The 19,734-nt window shown below is 37.0% G+C and overlaps 1 protein-coding gene across 6 annotated transcripts in view; it reads right to left on the bottom strand.

Annotated features, from left to right (window-relative positions):
• The window catches only part of COL4A5 (collagen type IV alpha 5 chain), a 269,789-nt gene that overhangs the window by 93,995 nt on the left and 156,060 nt on the right, over positions 1–19,734 (bottom strand). For all 6 annotated transcript variants that reach the window (XR_007722723.1, XM_050777164.1, XM_050777166.1 and 3 more), the window contains 9 exons: positions 14,589–14,762; positions 14,177–14,260; positions 10,150–10,242; positions 8,682–8,752; positions 8,183–8,374; positions 6,834–7,002; positions 4,243–4,335; positions 3,729–3,833; positions 2,655–2,752 (listed from right to left, as the gene is read on the bottom strand). Coding sequence is in view for 5 of the 6 variants with exons in the window: in XM_050777164.1 (XP_050633121.1) it covers positions 2,655–2,752; positions 3,729–3,833; positions 4,243–4,335; positions 6,834–7,002; positions 8,183–8,374; positions 8,682–8,752; positions 10,150–10,242; positions 14,177–14,260; positions 14,589–14,762 (1,079 nt within the window). In the remaining variant the exon portion in view is untranslated. The remainder of the gene's footprint in view (positions 1–2,654; positions 2,753–3,728; positions 3,834–4,242; positions 4,336–6,833; positions 7,003–8,182; positions 8,375–8,681; positions 8,753–10,149; positions 10,243–14,176; positions 14,261–14,588; positions 14,763–19,734) is intronic.

Genomic DNA, 19,734 nt, shown 5'->3' with positions numbered 1-19,734 from the left:
GAAGAAGCTGCAGAAGAATAGTTGGAAGCTAGCAGAAGTTGGTTTGTGAGGTTTAAGGGTAGAAGCTGTCTCCACATCATAAAAGTGCAAGGTGAAGCAGCAAGTGTTGACATAGAAGCTACAGCAAGTTATCCAGAAGATCTAGCTAAGATCATTGATGAAAGTGACTACACTAAACAACAGATTTTCTATGTTGATGAAACTGCCTTCTATTGGAATAAAATGCTCATAGGACTTTCATAGCTAGAGAAGATAAGTAAATTACTGGTTTCAAAGTTTCAAAGGGCAGGCTGACTCTATTTTTAGGGACTAATGCAGCTGGTGACTTTAAGTTGAAACCAATGCTCATGTACCATTCTAAAAATTCTAGGGCCCTACGAATTATGGTATATCTACTCTGCCTGTGCTCTATAAATGGAACAATAAAGCCTGGATGACAGCAGATGTATTTACAGCATAGTGTACTGGATATTTTAAGCCCACTATTGAGACCTACTCCTCAGAAGAAAAGATTCCTTTCAAAATTCTACTGCTCATTTACAATGCACCTAATCACCCAAGAGCTCTGATGGTGATGTGCAAAGAGATTAGTGTTCTTTTCATGCCTGCTAACACCATACCCATTCTGCAGCCCATGGATCAAAGAGTAATTTTAATTTTCAAGTCTTATTATTTAAGAAATACATTGTGTAATGTATAGCTGTCATAAATAGTGATTCTTCTTATGGATCTGGCAAAACAAATTGAAAACCTTCTGAAAAGAATTTCATGCTAGATGTCATGAAGAATATTCAGGATTCATAAGAAGTGGTCAAAACATCAATATTAACAGGAGTTTGGAAGACATTAATTCTAACTCTCACAGATGACTTTGAGGGTTTCAAGACTTCAATGGAGGAAGTAACTGCAAAGGTGGTGGAAGTAGCAAGAGAACAAGAATTAGAAGTAGAGCCTGAAGATATGAATGAATTGCTGCAATCTTATAATAAAAGTAGAACAGATGAGCAGTTGCCTCTTATGAGCAAAAGTGATTTCTAGAGATGGAATCTACCCCTGGTGAAGATGCTGGGAACAGTGTTGAAATGACACTGAAGGACTTGGAATATTATATAAACTTAGTTGATAAAGCAGCAGCAGGGTTTGACAAGACTGATTCCAATTCTGAAAGAGGTTCTACTGTGGGTAAAATACTATCAAACAGCACCGTATGCTGCAGAGAAATCTTTTCTTAAAGGAAGAGTCAACTGATGTGGCAAACTTCATTGTTGTCTTATTTTTAAAAATTGCCACAGCCTTGGAGAGGATGTGGAGAAATAGGAACACTGTTGGTGGGACTGTAAACTAGTTCAACCATTGGGGAAGGCAGTGTGGCGATTCCTCAAGGATCTAGAACTAGAAATACCATTTGACCCAGCCATCCCATTACTGGGTATACCCAAGGGATTATAAATCATGCTGCTATAAAGACACATGCACACATATGTTTATTGCAGCACTATTCACAATAGCAAAGACTTGGAATCAACCCAAATGTCCATCAGTGACAGACTGGATTAAGAAAATGTGGCACATATAAACCATGGAATACTATGCAGCCATAAAAAAGGATGAGTTCATGTCCTTTGTAGGGACATGGATGCAGCTGGATACCATCATTCTCAGCAAACTATCACAAGAACAGAAAACCAAACACCGCATGTTCTCACTCATAGGTGGGAATTGAACAATGAGATCACTTGGACACAGGAAGGGGAACATCACACACCGGGGCCTATTGTGAGGAGCGGGGAGGGGGAAGGGATAGCATTAGGAGATATACCTAATGTAAATGATGAGTTAAGGGGTGCAACACACCAACATGGCACATGTATACATATGTAACAAACCTGCACATTGTGCACATGTACCCTAGAACTTAAAGTATAATTTAAAAAAATAAAATAAAATAAAACAGCATGGCAGGCAAAAAAAAAAAAAAAAAAAAAACAAACAAAAAAAAAAAACTAATTGTCTGTTTTCAACAAAATAGATTGTATTTTAATGGAAAAAAAAAATTGTCACAGCCACCCCAGCCTTCAGCAACCATCACCCTGATCAGTGGGGCAGCCATCAATACTGAGTCAAAACTCTCCCCCAGCATAAAGATTATGACTTGCTGCAAGCTTAGATGATTGCTAAAATTTTTTAGCAATAAAGTATTTTTAATTAAGGTATGCATATTTTTTTAGACCTAATGCTACTGCACACTTTAAAAACTACAGTATAGTGTAAACATAACCTTTATATGTACTGGGAAACAAAAAAAATTGTGTGATGCACTTTATTTTGATATTCACTTTATTGTGGTGGTCTGGAACTAAATCTGCAATATCTCCAAGGTATGCCTGTATTCTCTAATTAAAGAACTGGGCACTCAAAAATAGGTACAGAAATTTGTTTTTTTTTTTTTTTTCTCCAAATGTGACCTCTTGGACTATTAAACATGATTTGGGGTTAAATATTTTTTAAATGGAAATATAATAAGTTATTTTATCTATATATTTATAGTAAAGACTTGGGACTTGGGATGATATCTGAGTCAAAATAGAGAGCTAGAAATAAGGAAGGTGGGAAAGATAAGAAAATGAGAAGGATTAAATAAAAATGTCCCAGACCTTTGGTCCTGGAAAGCCAGGTGGCCCAGGAGGGCCTTCTAGACCAATTCTTCCAGGTGTCCCAGGTGCTCCTGGAGGTCCTGGAATTCCAGGAAAGCCTGTAAAATGGTAAGTCATTTTTTAACCACCAAAGGAAAGACACTTTAAGAAAGATATTCAAATTCCCAAAGCCACATTCTAATCATGCTTAGTGACAACAGTAAGATGTTAAAAGCACAATGACATTCTACTACCTAAGATTAAGCCTTACAATCCCTCAATCACCTTACATTCCTTTTATTTTCACATAGAGCTAATGTATGTGGAACATATGCTTTTCTGAAGAAAATGAAGGCTATTATATAATAAGATAGAACTAAATTGTAAGGAATGAATTCCACACAAAAATGCCCAAGAACTTTTCTTCTGCTTATATCTGGATGCAGTATGACAAAGGGCCTACCATATAATTTTGGAAATGGACTAAAACTAACTGCAGATATTATAGATACATATACACATAAAATCAAACCCGATAACTTTTGAAAGCATTTTGTATAAATGAGTAAAGATATATTTAAGAACTGTCCTCAGACCACTGTGTCCTCTTGCCATTTGTGAGAATAAATTCTGTGAGGAATAAAGCAGAACTGAAGCATAAGCCCTAAAAAATTTCAATAAATCAAGAAAATATTATTTAGCATAAAATATTACTTGGCTATACATGTGCAATAAGTCTGTTTTCTGTTTAAAAAATCCATTAACTCAATAAATAACAAGTGCACACTATGTGTTAAGAACTGTTCTAAACCCTGAGAATACTATGGTGAACACAAAAGACAATTCCTGTAATTTCTAAGCTTATATATTACTTTTGCATATCTAAAATGTAGATATTTTCCTGTCTGGACTGTTTTAGATAAAGATAATGAACGAACTTACAATGAAAATACACTAAGATTTTTTATTTACATTCTTTATAGCACAGAGAAAAAAGGTACAATTAATATATTTTATTTGTTGAATGAATTTTATCAAAGAATAACATCATGCTAATCTTCTAAGCTACCCTGCCTGCTGCCCATTCCAACATACCTTTGGGACCAGGTGGCCCAGGAAGCCCAATTCCAGGGATACCTGGTTCTCCTTTGCTACCAGGTATCCCTGGCAAGCCTGGTTGCCCTGGGAGTCCAGGGTCACCTATGGAGAAAGAGCAGTTATGGAAAGGAAAACGTTCAAAGAAAGAAGCCGCCAGGGCTGGGTGCAGTGGCTCACGCCTATAATCCCAGCACTTTGGGAGGCCGAGGCAGGTGGGTCACCTGAGGTCAGGAGTTCGATACCAGCCTGGCCAACATGGAGAAACTCCGCCTCTACTAAAAATACAAAAATTAACTGGGTGTGGTGGTGGGCGCCTGTAATCCCAGCCACTCGGGAGGCTGAGGCAGGGAGAATTGCTTGAACCCAGGAGTTGGAGGTTGCTGCAGCAAGCCGAGATCACCCCATTATACTCCAGCATGGGTGACAGAGCAAAACTCCGTCAAAAAAAAAAAAAAAAAAAAAAAAAAAGCCATCAGTGTTGAAGATACTTTGAAATAAATTCCTCACATACCTGGAAGACCTACTTCACCATCTCTGCCTGGGTTACCAGGCAAGCCAGGCTTCCCTGGCTGGGTTATAGTCTGACCTGGATCCCCTTTAGGACCTGAAAGCAAGAGTAAATCAGTGGTAAATGAGAAGTATTTACTCGACTAAAGGTCTCTTTTTAATTAAAAACAAAAAAGAAAACTATCAGTAATGTTTTGAAAATGTAAACTAACAAAAATTCACAAGAAAAACAATCTTCCACTATATATTCAAGAAAGATATAAAACAGAAGGATAGAATTTCAAAAAGAAAAAGGATATGACAGCCTTAAGGACTTCCATGATTCAAGATGTATAATGGTTAATTTTAGGTTTCAACATGGCTAGATTAAGAGATACTGATATAGCTGGTAAAGCATTATTTCTAGTTATGTCTGTGAGGCTGTTTCCAAAAGAGACTGACATTTGAATCAGTGAAATGAATAAGGATGATCGACCCTCACCCAATGTGTGTGGGTACCATCCAATCAGCTGAGGGACCGGATACAACAAAAAAGGCAGAAAAAAAGGTGAATTCACTGCTCTCTCTCTTTTGAAACTGGTACACCCATCCTCTCCTACCCTTGGACATCACAACTACGGGTTCTCTGGCTTTCAGATTCTGGGACTTGCACTAGCAGCCACTCAGGTTCTCAGGCATTCAGACTAGGACTGAGCCAAGCTACTGGCTTCCCTAGTTCTTCAACTTACAGGTGACCTACTGTGGGACTTCCCAGCCTCCATAATCATGTAAGTCAATTCCCATAATAAATCACCTCTTATCTATCTATCTGTTTATCTATCTATCTATCTATCATACCCATCTGTCCATTTTAGAAAACCCTAAAACAGGGTATTATCTATGTAAGTATTTTTAAAATGTAGGCCAAAAGAGCATTAAAAATCAAACTGTAGTAAACAAGGAAAATACTTCTTTTGGCTAATAGGTACATTTAGGTTTTACACGTGCAAAGTTCAAGTGTATCTACTTCTTATTAATGGAAACATGAACTTGAAATCGGCTCAAGAAAAAAAAAAAAAAAGATTTCCTAAACATGACACAAAAAGCACTAACCATGAGAGAAAAGATTGATAATTTTGATGATGTAAAAGTTGTTTTCTGCTCATTGAAGACACCATACAGAGTAAAAATAGCAAGCCACAATAGGTAAAGATTTCTTTTCACAAAATACATAGGTAACTAAGAACTAATACACAGAATATATAAATAACTCTTCTAAATCAATAAAAAAAATCCAATATAAAATTGGTCAAAGTACTTGATTAGGCATTTCACAAAAGCAAATTCAAATGACCAATAAACACATGAAAAGGTGCTAAACTTTAATATAATCAGAGAAATGCAAAATATCACACTCAACAGATTGGCAAAAAGGTAAAAGTCTGACAATACAAAATGTTTCCAAGGATGTAAATCAACATAAAATGTTCAACACTGCTTGTGGTAGTTAAAAATTGGTACAATTGGTCTGGATATAGTTTGTAATTATCCACTCAAGTGGAAGATGCACTTATCCTATGCTTTGAAAATGCTAATCTTAAACACATAACCTAGCCCAGGTATTGGTAAGCATTTTGTGTAAAGGACCGGAGTAAATACTTTAGGCTTTGTGGACCATACGGTCTCTGTAGCAACTACTCAACTCTTCAGTTGTAGTGCAAAAACAACCACAGACAAAGGTGAATGGTTGGGGAAGTGTTCACATAAAACTTTTATTTATAACAGGTGGTAGGCTGGATGTGGTCCATGGACTGTAGTTCTGTAGTTTGCCAACTCTTGCCCTAGAGAAGTGTGAGCACATGAACACAAAGAGATATAGGGATCTATCTATCTACCTATCTATCTATATGACTGTACACAGAAGCATTATTCATAATAGATCCAAACTGTAAATAACCCAATTGACCATTAGCAATAGAATGGATCAATCAACTGTAAAACACACACACACACACGCACACACACACACAAACATACGTATAATGAAATACTATATAGCAATAAAAATTAACATACTATATATAGCCACACAAAAAGTTAATATAGAAAACACTTACCCTATGATTCCTTTAACATGAAGTTCAAAAAGAAACAAAATTAAAATACTCTGTTTAAAAATGCATACAGAGGTCACAAAATAGAGGGGTAATGGAAGAAAATTATGTAAAAGTCAAGACAGTAGAGGAAGAAGGGACTTGTGATTAGGAAATGACAGGGAGAGAAGGTTAGGGGTTTCTAGGATGCTGGTAACATTATATTTTTTGATGTGTGTGGTAGTTACCTGTGTGTTCCTGCTATAATTATTTATTAAACTTTGCATTATGTATCATGTACTTAAAAGAACAAAATTAACAGTAACAATGAAACAGTCAGAGAAGATTTAAAGAGAAACCCCCTTACAAAAAACATTGTGATCCCTTGCTAAGATGCTCTGAAGAGTTCAAATATAAATGGCCAGGGAATCACACTTCTTGGGAAAGGAAGCCATGAGTAGCCAAAACATAATAAATTTCTGTTTTTAAGCACCAAATTTAACACAAAACACAGTAGACTTACCTGGTATTCCTGGCTGGCCTGGATTTCCTGCCACACCTTGTATGCCTTTTTCACCTACTGGGCCTGGAGGGCCAAAACCAGGAGGACCCATAGGCCCTATATTCCCTGGGAGGCCTGGTAAACCTGGGTTCCCAGGGGGACCTCTTTCACCCTTAAAAGTAATTCCACCCTAAAAAGGGAAAAGTTTAATACAGAAACATATAGATACAACAACTATCTGTAGGTTGGTACTGAATACAACTGGGGAAAGGCTATAGCCATAAATAGTTCTTCTTAAAAGCTATACAAATGAGTGGTATTATGGGATGGTATATGTGATCATTCCACTTACTCATTCCTCCAACAAATATTTTTGGGCTCCTACTATGTGTCAAGTGCTGGTCATACAACAGAAAACCAAAAATACAAAAAAACTCTGGCTTTATGCAGCTTACATTTTAGAGTAAGTCAGAAGGGTTATAGTCTAGATAACATTATAAAATATCACTTCCTACCTAAATATCCTGGGCTGTGTGCTATGTACAAAATAAGATTGTTCATTTATGTTAAATCTTTCAGTTCTGTGGCACATTGAACATGGTTATCTACTTGTACTGATCTCTAAGCTTACTATATATATATGTGTGTGTGTATATATATATATATAGAGAGAGAGAGAGAGAGAGACAGAGAGAGGGAGAGAGAAACAAGTTAAATTGCTGGTTATGAGGTTTATTTATTTATTTATTGTGATGGAGTTTTGCTCTTGTTGTCCAGGCTGGAGTGCAGTGGTGCAATCTAGGCTCACTGCAACCTCTGCTTCCCGGGTTCAAGTGATTCTCCTGCCTCAGCCTCCCGAGTAGTTGGGAGTACAGGTGCCCAACACCATGCCCGGCTAATTTTTGTGTTTTTAGTAGAGACGGGGTTTCACCATGTTGGCCAGGCTGGTCTCGAACTCCTGACCTCAGGTGATCCACCCACCTCGGCCACGCAAAGTGCTGGGATTACAGGCGTGAGCCACCATACCCAGTCATGAGGTTTAAATAAACCCAGGGAAAGATATGTGGGGGTTAAGAGATGGGGAACCTTATACTGTCTCATAAACATCTTAACCTCTTGCCCACCTATTCATAGAAAATATTATTCAATATTAAAGGGTTAAGAAAAATAAGTTTACAAAACAAGTGAAAGAAAAGAGTAGTGAAGAAACCCTACAGTCAGTAACAATGTGCCATTACTGTATGGTCACACTGTTTTAAGCATTGATTGGGTGTTTATCTCAGCATCAGGCCCATCCTTTAAATTAACTTAGAAAACATTTCTAAGTGAAAATTTAACATCACAAAACGAAAAACATCAAACCAACTCACAGGCTCTCCTTTCGGGCCAGGAAGCCCTGGCAATCCATCCTGTCCAGGAGTGCCAGGTAAACCAGGAAGCCCTGGAGCTCCAGGGGAACCCAACTCTCCTTTGTCACCCTTCATTCCTGGAAAAGTGAGGATATCACCAGGTTCACCTTTAGATCCAGGAAAGCCTGGAGCACCTGGAGCTCCTGGAATGCCCTGAAGTGGGTAAGGAAAAAAAGAGAAAGAGTGGAAAAAGAAGAAAGAGAAAAAGAAAATCAGTTTCTTTTTTTCTAACATTTTCTTCTCTCCAGTTTACCCCTTCAACCCACCCAATAACATTTAATGTACAAAGGGCTGAATCAAGTGAGGCATATGAGTCAGGAATAGTCAAGGAATCAAACAAAGTACAACTTAATAGAAAAATGAAATTATATACGTGTGTATGTATATGAATAATTGAAAATCAATGTGTAAAATGCCTTCCTTCTACTTCTTTTTGTTTTATAATATACTCAAAACTTACTGGTAATCCTTTGGAACCAGTTGCACCAGCTTGTCCTTTTTCACCTTTCTGTCCAGGGAAACCAAGGGATCCTAACACACACACACACAAACACACACACACACACATATAATAATGTAAGCTTTGAGCTTGAACTCCTGACAAAGCTCATACAGAAATCATCAAGTCAGAAAGTCAAGTTTTTAAAATAAGAATCCCATTCAATCCCATTTAAGTCACATTTGTATTTTCCTTTTATGTTCTCAAAATGAGATAATCATCCTTTTTAAAATAAATTTAACATTTCATGTTACATACAATATTGTATCCTAAGAAACTTCCAACTCCAAAGCAGTCCTTCTCAGACCTTGCAACTAGCAAATACTATGCACAACGTTTCCTGGGTTCCTATGATGTTTTCATTTGCCAAAGGGAGAAAAAAATTATGAAAAGGTCTGAATATCTTTGTTCTGACTTATGCAGTTTTCGTAGATCCTTACCAGTCCTTTCTTTGGTTTGTCATTCCCTGAAATTTGGTTTATGAGAAACATTTGCAGCCCAAAGACTAGAGGAAACATTACTAAAGCAGTGGTTCTCCAAATGGATTCCTGGACCAGTGGCATCATCACCACCTGGCTACTAATTAGAAATGCTAATTCTTGAGCCTTCATCCAGGTCTACTGAATCAGAAACTTTGAGAGTGAGGCTCAGCAGTCTGGGCTTCAAAAAGCCCTCCAGGTGATGCACTCTCAAGTTTGAGAACCATAAGACTAGAGGTACAAGGCTAGATTACTAACGTCCAATAACGTCTACAAGATTTGTTGAAAGTATTCCCAAACTCCAAATGAATTGGTGTCCTTCATAGACTCACTAGACAGAAAGGTAAGAGATCTGGTCTCTATTCCCAGCCCTGACTCAACATAAAATGTAATTTCAAGAGAATACTGGGATATCCTAAGGGGCAGTTAAATGAAACAGTTGAGGGTCTGACAGATATCACATACAGTTTTGACTGGAAAGGGGGATAGATGAGTTATATATAGAGAGAGGAATACTGGCAGTTGATTGTCAAACTCCGATAGAACCCCTATTCCTGAACGACAACATGTGATACATCCCCAATGACTGGAATCTCTGCCACTGGAAACTATATTCAGGGGCTAGGTATTATGAACTTTTCTCCCAGTATTCTGGAAAAAAGAAGTCTGACTCTGTATAAGTGATTTTCTTCTTCATATGGAAAATGGGGAAGATATATTTCCCGAAATTATATTGTCAAAATGCTTTAATAGAAAATGTTGGTAGCTTCAGGTATTAGAAACAAGAGCATAATTAATTTGATAACAAATAGAGGCATTTCATACTTAATTATTTATAGATATGAGTGACTAGCTATAAAAATGAGAAACGGTAACATTCTAAAAGTATAAGCTCTACAAAATCTAGCCAAAAAATATTTAGAAGGTTGCCCTGAGGCAGAATGGTTTACCTGGAGGACCTGGGAGACCTGGCAAACCAGGTTGACCTGGAGGCCCTGAAATACCAGTTCCAATGCAGTTGAAGCAAGTGTCACCTTTGTCACCTAGTGAAATCATAATAACAAACAAATGTTACTGAAAGGGGTACATATACCTTCAATAGATTGGTTCTAAAAATGTCAGCACTAAGGGACAGCATTTCCACTTAATGGTGTGATTGGAGAAGCCTATATCCTGAATCAATTCATGACAAATAAATTGCTGAGTGCTTACTGTGTGCCAAGAACTGTTCCAGATGCTTGTGTTACACTGGTGAGCAAAAGATAAAAGTCATGGATAAAAATTCAGGTCTACATGCCTCACATTCTACCAGGGGAAAGGGATAATAATCAATAAAAGAAATGAATTATCAAAATGTATATATGAAATATTTTAATATAATATTAAGTATAGGCAGGGTGTAGTGGCTTATGCCTGTAACCCCAGCACTTTGGGAGGCTGAGGCAGGCAGATAGCTTGAGGTCAGGAGTTCGAGACCAGCCTGGCCAACATGGCGAAACCCCATCTCTACAGAAAAAATAAAAACATTAGCCAGGCATGGTGGTGCATGCCTGTACTCGCCAGGTACCCAGGAGGTTGAGGTGGGAGGATTGCTTGAGACTTAGGAGATCAAGGCTGCAGTGAGCTGTGATTGCACCACTGCACTCCAGATTGGGTGACAGAGCAAGACCCTTTCTAAAAAAAAATTAAATATATATTAAATATTTAATATGCTTTAAAAGATATTATTTTTATAGGAAAAAACAGAACTACGTAAGTGGTATTGAGTATGCCAGGGAAGGGTGGGGGATTGCAATTTTAAATAGGGTAGTCAGGATAGACTTGATTGAGAAGTTGATATATGATAAAACTATACTCAGGGAAGGGTGGGGGGTTGCAATTTTAAATAGGGTAGTCAGGATAGACTTGATTGAGAAGTTGATATGTGATAAAACTTAAAGGACATGACATGTGCATGAGAGTGTAGAACATTCCAAGCAGAAAGAATAGCCATGTTTGGTATATACGAGGAACAGCAAGCCGACCAGATTGCTAGAGCAGAATGAGGGAGGGGAACAAGGTCAGAAAGTTGACAGTTTACAACTAATGGCATATAGGCATATAAGAAACATAAAGGCTGTGGTTTTTACTGTGAGTGAAATGAGAATCTAGTAGAAATTTTTTTTTAAAAAAGCAACTTGTTATAACTTAAGTTTTTAAGGGATGACTCTAGCTGCTATGTTAATAGCCTCTAAAGGCAATGATGGAAACAGGGTAACCACTTAAGTGGCTACTGTCGCAACGATCTAGGAGAGAGATGGTGGTAGCTCATCCCAGAGTGACTGCAATGAAAATGATGAGAACCGGTTAGATTATAGACATATCTGAAAGTAGAGCCAATGGGATGGTCTCATGGATCATATATGAAATACAAAAGAAGAGGGGAATCAAGGATGACTCCAAGGTTCTCAGCATGAGCAACTAGAAGACTAAAGTGGCCTGCTTTTTAAGTAAGAAGCATAAGATGTGAGTGGAGCAACTATGGGGAGGAGGTGGCAGAAATCAAGACTTCAGTTTGATCAGGATGTCAAATTCAAAATGTTGACTAGGCAAATGGATACACAAATCTAGAGGAAAACAGTTATATCTGGATAGGAGGTATAAATTTGGAAGTCCTGGGCAATTAGGTGGTATTAACAATCACGAGACTGAATAAATGAGTTTAGATAGAAAAGAAGAACAAGGATTCAATCTTGGAGCATTTTAAACTTAAAAGTTGGATAGATAATTCTAAGATGCATACAAAAATGCAAAGAACCTAGAATATCCAAGAATTACAATAAAGCCACAGTAATTAAGATAGCATTGCATTGGTGCAAGGAGAGACTAATGAAACAACAGAAGAGAATACAGCAGTCAGAAACAGACCTACACACATATGGTCATATGATCTACAAAAAAGTGCTAATGCAATTCATTGGGATAATTGATGATCTTTTGTTCTATAGTACTGACTCAACTGGACATCCATATGGGAAAAATGAACTTTGATCCCTACTCCAAACTACACACAAAAATTAATTGAAGAAAGATCAAAATGCGAAAGGTAAACAATAAAGTGTCTAGAAGAAAACACAGAGGAATATCATAAGACCTTTGAGGTAAGTAAAGATTTCTAAAACGGTGCATAAAAAGTACTAACGATAAAACAGGACATTGATTAATTTGATTTCATTTAATTAGCAACTTTTGTTAAACAAAAGTTAACAAAAGAGAAGATAGTTTTAATACATATATCCAATAATAAAATTAAAGATAAACACAGGCACTTTACAAAAGAGAATATAAAAACCAAAAGAAAGTAGTTCATAATCAAGTCACTAAGCAAATGCTAACAAAAATCACTTTGGAACATGGTTTGGTAATATCTATGAAACAAAACCTACACCTACCCTGTAATCCAGCAATTCAATTTCCAGATATATCTCCAATAAAAATTAGTGTTTATGTCCTACAAAAAATACATGTACAAGAATATTTATGACAGCTTTATTCACAATAGCTCCAGACCAAATGTCCATCAACACTAGAATACTGAGGTAATGTGCAGTGGAAAACCAAAGAATGGTGGAAAAATACTGCAACAAACAAAAACATAGATATATCTCACATATATTATATTTAGCTAAAGAAACCAGACATAAAAGAGCTCATACAGTATAATTCCATGTACACAAAGTTCAAGATTAGGCAAATTAATATATGCCAGAGGATAAAATAGTGATTACCTTTGGGGGGTACTGAGTAGGGAGTACAAGAGTCTTCCAGGGTCCTGAAAATGTTCTATATTTTGGTTTAGATGGTAATTAGATGGATACACATACACGCACACACACGTATGTACACCACAGAGGAATGAAAAAGAACAAGAAATGTAATGTACTGAAAGCCAAGGGATGCAAATGTTTAAAGAAGGCAAAAAGCAAGCAAAAAAAGGACAGACCTGACATTTGGATTAGCAGGATATAGACTGCTGGCAACTGACCAGCATTTGTGGAGTGGTAGGCAGTGGGGTGTTGGGGGAAGAGGGGATAAAATCCTGATTGGAGTTATGTTTAAGAGAAAACAAGAGGAGAGTAGAAAATTCTTAGCAAGTTTTGTTGCAAATGGGAATAGAAAAATAGAGAACCAGCTGGCAGGGAATGTAGGATTACCCTACTTTTTTTAGATAGGTGAAAAAAGCATATTTGTATGCTCCTGGGAATGACTGAATAGAGAGGGAAAAAATTGGTGATGTGGGAGAGGCAAAAATTGCTGGAAAAAAATCCTTGGGGAAATAAGAGGAAATGGAACCTATTGTATAAATAGAAGAACTGGCTTTAGATAGGAGCAGTAGTTATATGCAAGAAGGGAGACTATGAGCACAGGCACAAGTAGGTAAGTAAATATGGTGGTGACAATCTGTGAAAGTTCTCTTGTTACTGCTTTAATTGGTCAGTGAAATAGGAAGCAAGGTCAGAATAGGGGAGGAACTGCTAAAATTTGAGAAGAGAAGAAAAAGTGCAGGCTCAGAAAATGTGGAAATTTGGATAATGCTTTTGTTCCAAGTGAGTATAATGAAGTGAGAGAAGGGCAAAGGAATCATGGATTTATGAAAAGAATTGATTACAGTGATTGATAATGGAATTTAAGCTAGGTTAAGAGGGAAGAAAGGACATCAAAAAGTTAAGCATTAGTCAAAGTTGCTAGGTCTCAGTGGGGTTGGAGTATTGCTGGAGTCAGGTTACTAGAGGTAGTAAGCTAGAAAGAAGAGAACGATGCAAAAAATGGGATGCATGAAACCAAGATCATGTAAGTATAACACTATTGGTAATGAGATGGTCTTGGGGTATGATCATGGGAATCAGTGGCTAAGGTGTGACGGATGATACAGGGGATTTTGCTGATGATTTGAAAGAATGAAGAAAATGAAGAAATGAGTATGTCTGGAGATCAAACCTTTCATTCCTTGTTCTCCTTGGAGTCCTTTATCACCTGGAGATCCTGGGGGGCCTGGAGGGCCTGCTTCACATATCTCATCACCTGAGTAAGATAAAGAAAGAATAGTAAGCTAATTGTTGTGAAATATCAAGAAGATTAAACAAAAGAAAGCCTGACAAGCTTTTCAGTTACTTCTCTGAAGAAATACAAGTACCTATAAGCAAAAGGAAAATATAACATTGTTGATAAATACTATTTGAAGAGCAAATGTAAACATCCAAGAACTACCAAAACCCAAAAAGTAAAGCAGTAGTAGAATTTCTTAGATATCAGAAATGCAACAAATGAGGCCAACCTTTAGCTAGAGTTACTTATAAACAAAATAAACAAAAACAAAAAAAGAACTTAATAGGAGAAAAATATAGCTTACTAGGAGGGATGTGAGGTCCAGGAGGGCCAGGAGGCCCTGGAAGCCCAGGAGCCCCAGGCTGTCCATCAAGTCCAGGAGGTCCAGGAATGGAAATTCCAGGTGGTCCTTCATCACCTTTCTGACCCCTTTCTCCAGGAAATCCAGGAGGGCCAGGAGGACCCACAACTGCAGCCCCTAAGATTCAAAAAAGTGATCAAAATGATCTCATCTTAGAGATGTTACGTTAGTTATCATTGAGACATTAGATAATGATAAGATCTTCCTTTAACATATAATTCTGGTTATATTTTTTTTTCTAGGAGATTCAAAACTCTGAAAAAAAGGCTGAAAAATTTCAAAGGATGTAAGTAACAGTTTGAGGGTAGGAAATAATAATTTAAAGTAGCTTTATTACTTTTGGAAATTACTAGTAACCCCATCCTTTGACACTATGATCTGATAATCTTAAAAATACCAGAAAGTCATTAACAACATAAAAAGGTATTTTGAAGTTCCCATATAAACATGGCTCTGTTTCTGGACATTCTTCTGTTACACTGGTGATTCATGCACCATTAACACACATTTTAGTTGCTATAACTTAATAATGTTTCCAAAACTGCTAAGGAAACTATGCTCATCTTTGTTCTTTTTTAAAACCATCTTCACTACACTTACAAATTTACTTTTCTAAATAAATTTTAGAATCAACTTGTCAGTTTCATTTTCAAAAACTGGTTGGGATTCTGAATGGGATTAATTTGAATTTAAAGATTATTTTTTGGTAGAATCAACTGTTTATAATATTGGTTTTTCACATCGAGTAATAATTAAGTTTATTTCTCCATTTATTTAGTAATTTTATATTATTTAATAATAATTTACAAAATTCTGCAAAAAAGTCTTACACATGTATTGTTGGGGTTATTCATGGGTTTCTTTTATAACTACTGTGCATTTTAATACTATTACAATTGTGAAGTGTATTTTTTTCTCTTACATGTTTGCTGGTGAAGAGGAAGGCAAATTAAGTATGCTACTCAGATCTGGCCATCTTGCACACATACTCTCTTTAAGATCTGGGAATTTGTCAATGGATTTTTTAAAGCTTTCTGGTAGATAATCAGATGGTCTCTGAATAACTGAAATTTGGGCTTTTTCCCCATTCTTACCACCATTTTTTCTTCCAGATTTAGTGCATGGGCTAGGATCTCCACTTTAAGGACAAACAGCATTGGTAACTCTAAGTATCTTGATCTTATTTCTGACTTGAATAAAAATGTTCCTGATGTTTCACCACAAAGCATGACATTTCCCATACAGTCCTGCAGATAGATTCATCAAGTTAACGTAACTCTCTTTTAATTCTAGTTTAAGAGGTTTAGCTTTCTTTTAAAAATGAATGGGTATTGAATTGTATTGACTAATTTTTCCGCATCTGTTGGCCTGTTTTCTTTTACTCTGTCAATGTACTCAATCACAGTAACCTCAATCCATCCTTGCAATCTTGGAGTAAAATCTACTTGGTCATAATATCATATAATTTAATATGTTTCTGGATATTTAGGATTATTGCTTCTACGTTCATAAATTAGACTGGGTTATTGCTAGTGTTATCTCCTTAGTTGTTTAGTATCAATGCTATTAAACTGACTTTTTTTGTTGTTATTTTATAGCATACCTTTTGCCTTTTTTTTTGGTGTTTTTCTTTTGTTTGTTTTTGTTTTTTTACTTTAAGTTCTAGGATACATGTGCACAACATGCATGTTTGTTACATATATATCCATGTGCCATGTTGGTGTGCTGCACCCATTAACTCGTCATTTACATTAGGTATATCTCCTAATTCTATCCCTCCACCCTCACACCTCCTCCCACCCCACGACAGGCCCCGGTGTGTGACGATCCCCTTCCTGTTTTCCACAATGGTGGAACTAGTTTACAGTCCCACCAACAGTGTAAAAGTGTTCCTATTTCTCCACATCCTCTCCAGTACCTGTTGTTTTCTGACTTTTTAATGATCACCATTCTAACGGGTGTGAGATGGTATCTCATTGTGGTTTTGATTTGCATTTCTCCGATGGCCAGTGGTGATGAGCATTTTCTCATGTGTCTGTTGGCTACATAAATGTCTTCTTTTAAGAAGTGCCTGTTCATATCCTTTGCCCACTTTTTGATGGGGTTCTTTTTTTCATGTAAGTTTGTTTGAGTTCTTTGTAGATTCTGGATATTAGCCCTTTGTCAGATGGGTAGATTGCAAAAAATGTCTCCCATTCTGCAGGCTGCCTGTTCAATCTGATGGTAGTTTCTTCTGCTGTGCAGAAGTTCTTTAGTTTAATTAGATCCCAGTTGTCTATTTTGGCTTTTGTTGCCATTGCTTTTGGTGTTTTAGACATGAAACCCTTGCCCATGCCTATGTCCTGAATGGTATTGCCTAGGTTTTCTTCTAGGGTTTCTATGGTTTTAGGTCTATCATTTAAGTCTTTAATCCATCTTGAATTAATTTTTGTATAAGGTGTAAGGAAGCGATCCAGTTTCAGCTTTCTACAAATGGCTAGCCAGTTTTCACAGCACTATTTATTAAATAGGGAATCCTTTCCCCATTTCTTGTTTTTGTCAGGTTTGTCAAAGATCAGATGCTTATAGATATGTGGTGTTATTTCTGAGGCCTCTTTTCTGTTCCATTGGTCTACATCTCTGTTTTGGTACCAGTACCATGCTGTTTTGGTTACTGTAGCCTTGCAGTATAGTTTGAAGTCACGTAGTGTGATGCCTCCAGCTTTGTTCTTTTGGCTTAGGATTGTCTTGGCAATGCGGGCTCTTTTCTGGTTCCATATGAACTTTAAAGCAGTTTGTTCCAATTCTGTGAAGAAAGTCATTGGTAGCTTGATGGGGATGGCATTGAATCTATAAATTACCTTGGGCAGTATGGCCATTTTCATGATATTGATTCTTCCTATGCATGAGCATGGAATGTTCTTCCATTTGTTTGTGTCCTCTTTTCATTTTGTTGAGCGTGGTTTGCAGTTCTCCTTGAAGAGCTCTTCACATCCCTTGTAAGTTGGATTCCTAGGTATTTTATTCTCTTTGAAGCAATTGTGAATGGGAATTCACTCATGATTTGGCTCTCTGTTTGTCTGTTGATAGTGTATAAGAATGCTTGTGATTTTTACATTGATTTTGTATCCTGAGACTTTGCTGAAGTTTCTTATCAGCTTAAGGAGATTTTGGGCTGAGACAATGGGGTTTTCTAAATATACAGTCATGTCATCTGCAAACAGGGACAATTTGACTTCCTCTTTTCCTAATTGAATACCCTTTATTTCTTCCTCCTGCCTGATTGCCCTGGCCAGAACTTCCAACACTATGTTGAATAGGAGTGGTGAGAGAGGGCATCCCTGTCTTGTGCCAGGTTTCAAAGGGAATGCTTCCAGTTTTTGCACATTCAGTATGATATTGGCTGTGGGTTTGTCATAAATAGCTCTTATTATCTTGATATATGTTCCATCAATACCTAGTTAGTTTTTAGCAAGAAGGGCTGTTGAATTTTGTCAAAGGCCTTTTCTGCATCTATTCAGATAATCATGTGGTTTTTGTCTATGGTTCTGTTTATATGTTGGATTATGTTCATTGATTTGCATATGTTGAACCAGCCTTGCATCCCAGGGATGAAGCCCACTTGATCATGGTGGATAAGCTTTTTGATGTGCTACTGGATTTAGTCTGCCAGTATTTTATTGTGGATTTTTGCATCGATGTTCATCAGGGATATTGGTCTAAAATTCTCTTTTTTTGTTGTGTCTCTGCCAGGCTTTGGTATCAGGATGATGCTGGCTTCACAAAATGAATTAGGGAGGATTCCCTCTTTTTCTATTGATTGGAATAGCTCCTCCATGTAACTCTGGTAGAATTCGGCTGTGAATCCGTCTGGTCCTGGACTTTTTTTGGTTGGTAGGCTATTAATTATTGTCTCAATTTCAGAGCTTGTTATGGGTCTATTCAGGGATTCAACTTCTTCCTGGTTTAGTCTTGGGAGGGTGTATGTGTCCAGGAATTTATCCATTTCTTCTAGATTTTCTAGTTTATTTCCATAGAGGTGTTTATAGTACTCTCTGATAGCAGTTTGTATTGCTGTGGGATCGGTGGTGATATCCCCTTTATCATTTTTTACTGCATCTATTTGATTCTTCTCTCTTTTCTTCGTTATTAGTCTTGCTAGTGGTCTATCAATTTTGTTGATCTTTTCAAAAAACCAACTCCTGGATTCATTGATTTTTTTGGAGGGTTTTTTGTGTCTCTATCACAGTTCTATTCCGATCTTAGTTATTTCTTGCCTTCTGCCAGCTTTTGAATGTGTTTGCTCTTGCTTCTCTAGTTCTTTTCACTGTGATGTTAGGGTGTCAATTTTAGGTCTTTCCTGCTTTCTCTTGTGGGCATTTAGTGCTATAAATTTCCCTCTACACACTGCTTTAAATGTGTCCCAGAGATTCTGATATGTTGTATCTTTGTTCTCGTTGGTTTCAAAGAACATCTTTATTTCTGCCTTCATTTCGTTATATACCCAGTATTCATTCAGCAGCAGATTGTTCAGTTTCCATGTATTTGAGCAGTTTTGAGTGAGTTTCTTAATCCTGAGTTCTAGTTTGATTGCACTGTGATCTGAGAGACAGTTTGTTATAATTTCTGTTTTTTTACATTTGCTGAGCAGTGCTTTACTTCCAACTATGTAGTCAATTTTGGAATAAGTGTGATGTGGTGCTGAGAAGAATGTATATTCTGTTGATTTGGGGTGGAGAGTTCTGTAGATGTCTATTAGGTCTGCTTGCTGCAGAGCTGAGTTCAATTCCTGCATATCCTTTTTAACTTTCTGTCTCCTTGATCTGTCTAATGTTGACAGTGGGGTGTTAAAGTCTCCCACTATTATTGTGTGGGAGTCTAAGTCTCTTTGTAGGTGTCTAAGGACTTGCTTTATGAATCTGGGTGCTCCTGTGTTGGGTGCATATATATTTAGGATAGTTAGCTCTTCTTGTTGAATTGATCTCTTTACCATTATGTAATGGCCTTCTTTGTCTCTTTTGATCTTTGTTGGTTTAAAGTCTGTTTTATCAGAGATTAGGATTGCAACCCCTGACTTTTTTTGTTTTCCATTTTCTTGGTAGATATTCTT

The sequence above is a fragment of the Macaca thibetana genome, chromosome X (genome assembly GCF_024542745.1).
Source record: "Macaca thibetana thibetana isolate TM-01 chromosome X, ASM2454274v1, whole genome shotgun sequence".
In the NCBI taxonomy this organism is placed as follows: Eukaryota; Metazoa; Chordata; class Mammalia; order Primates; family Cercopithecidae; genus Macaca; species Macaca thibetana.
The sequence above is the reverse complement of the archived record's forward strand: the minus strand, read 5'-3'. Positions and strand labels throughout refer to the sequence as shown.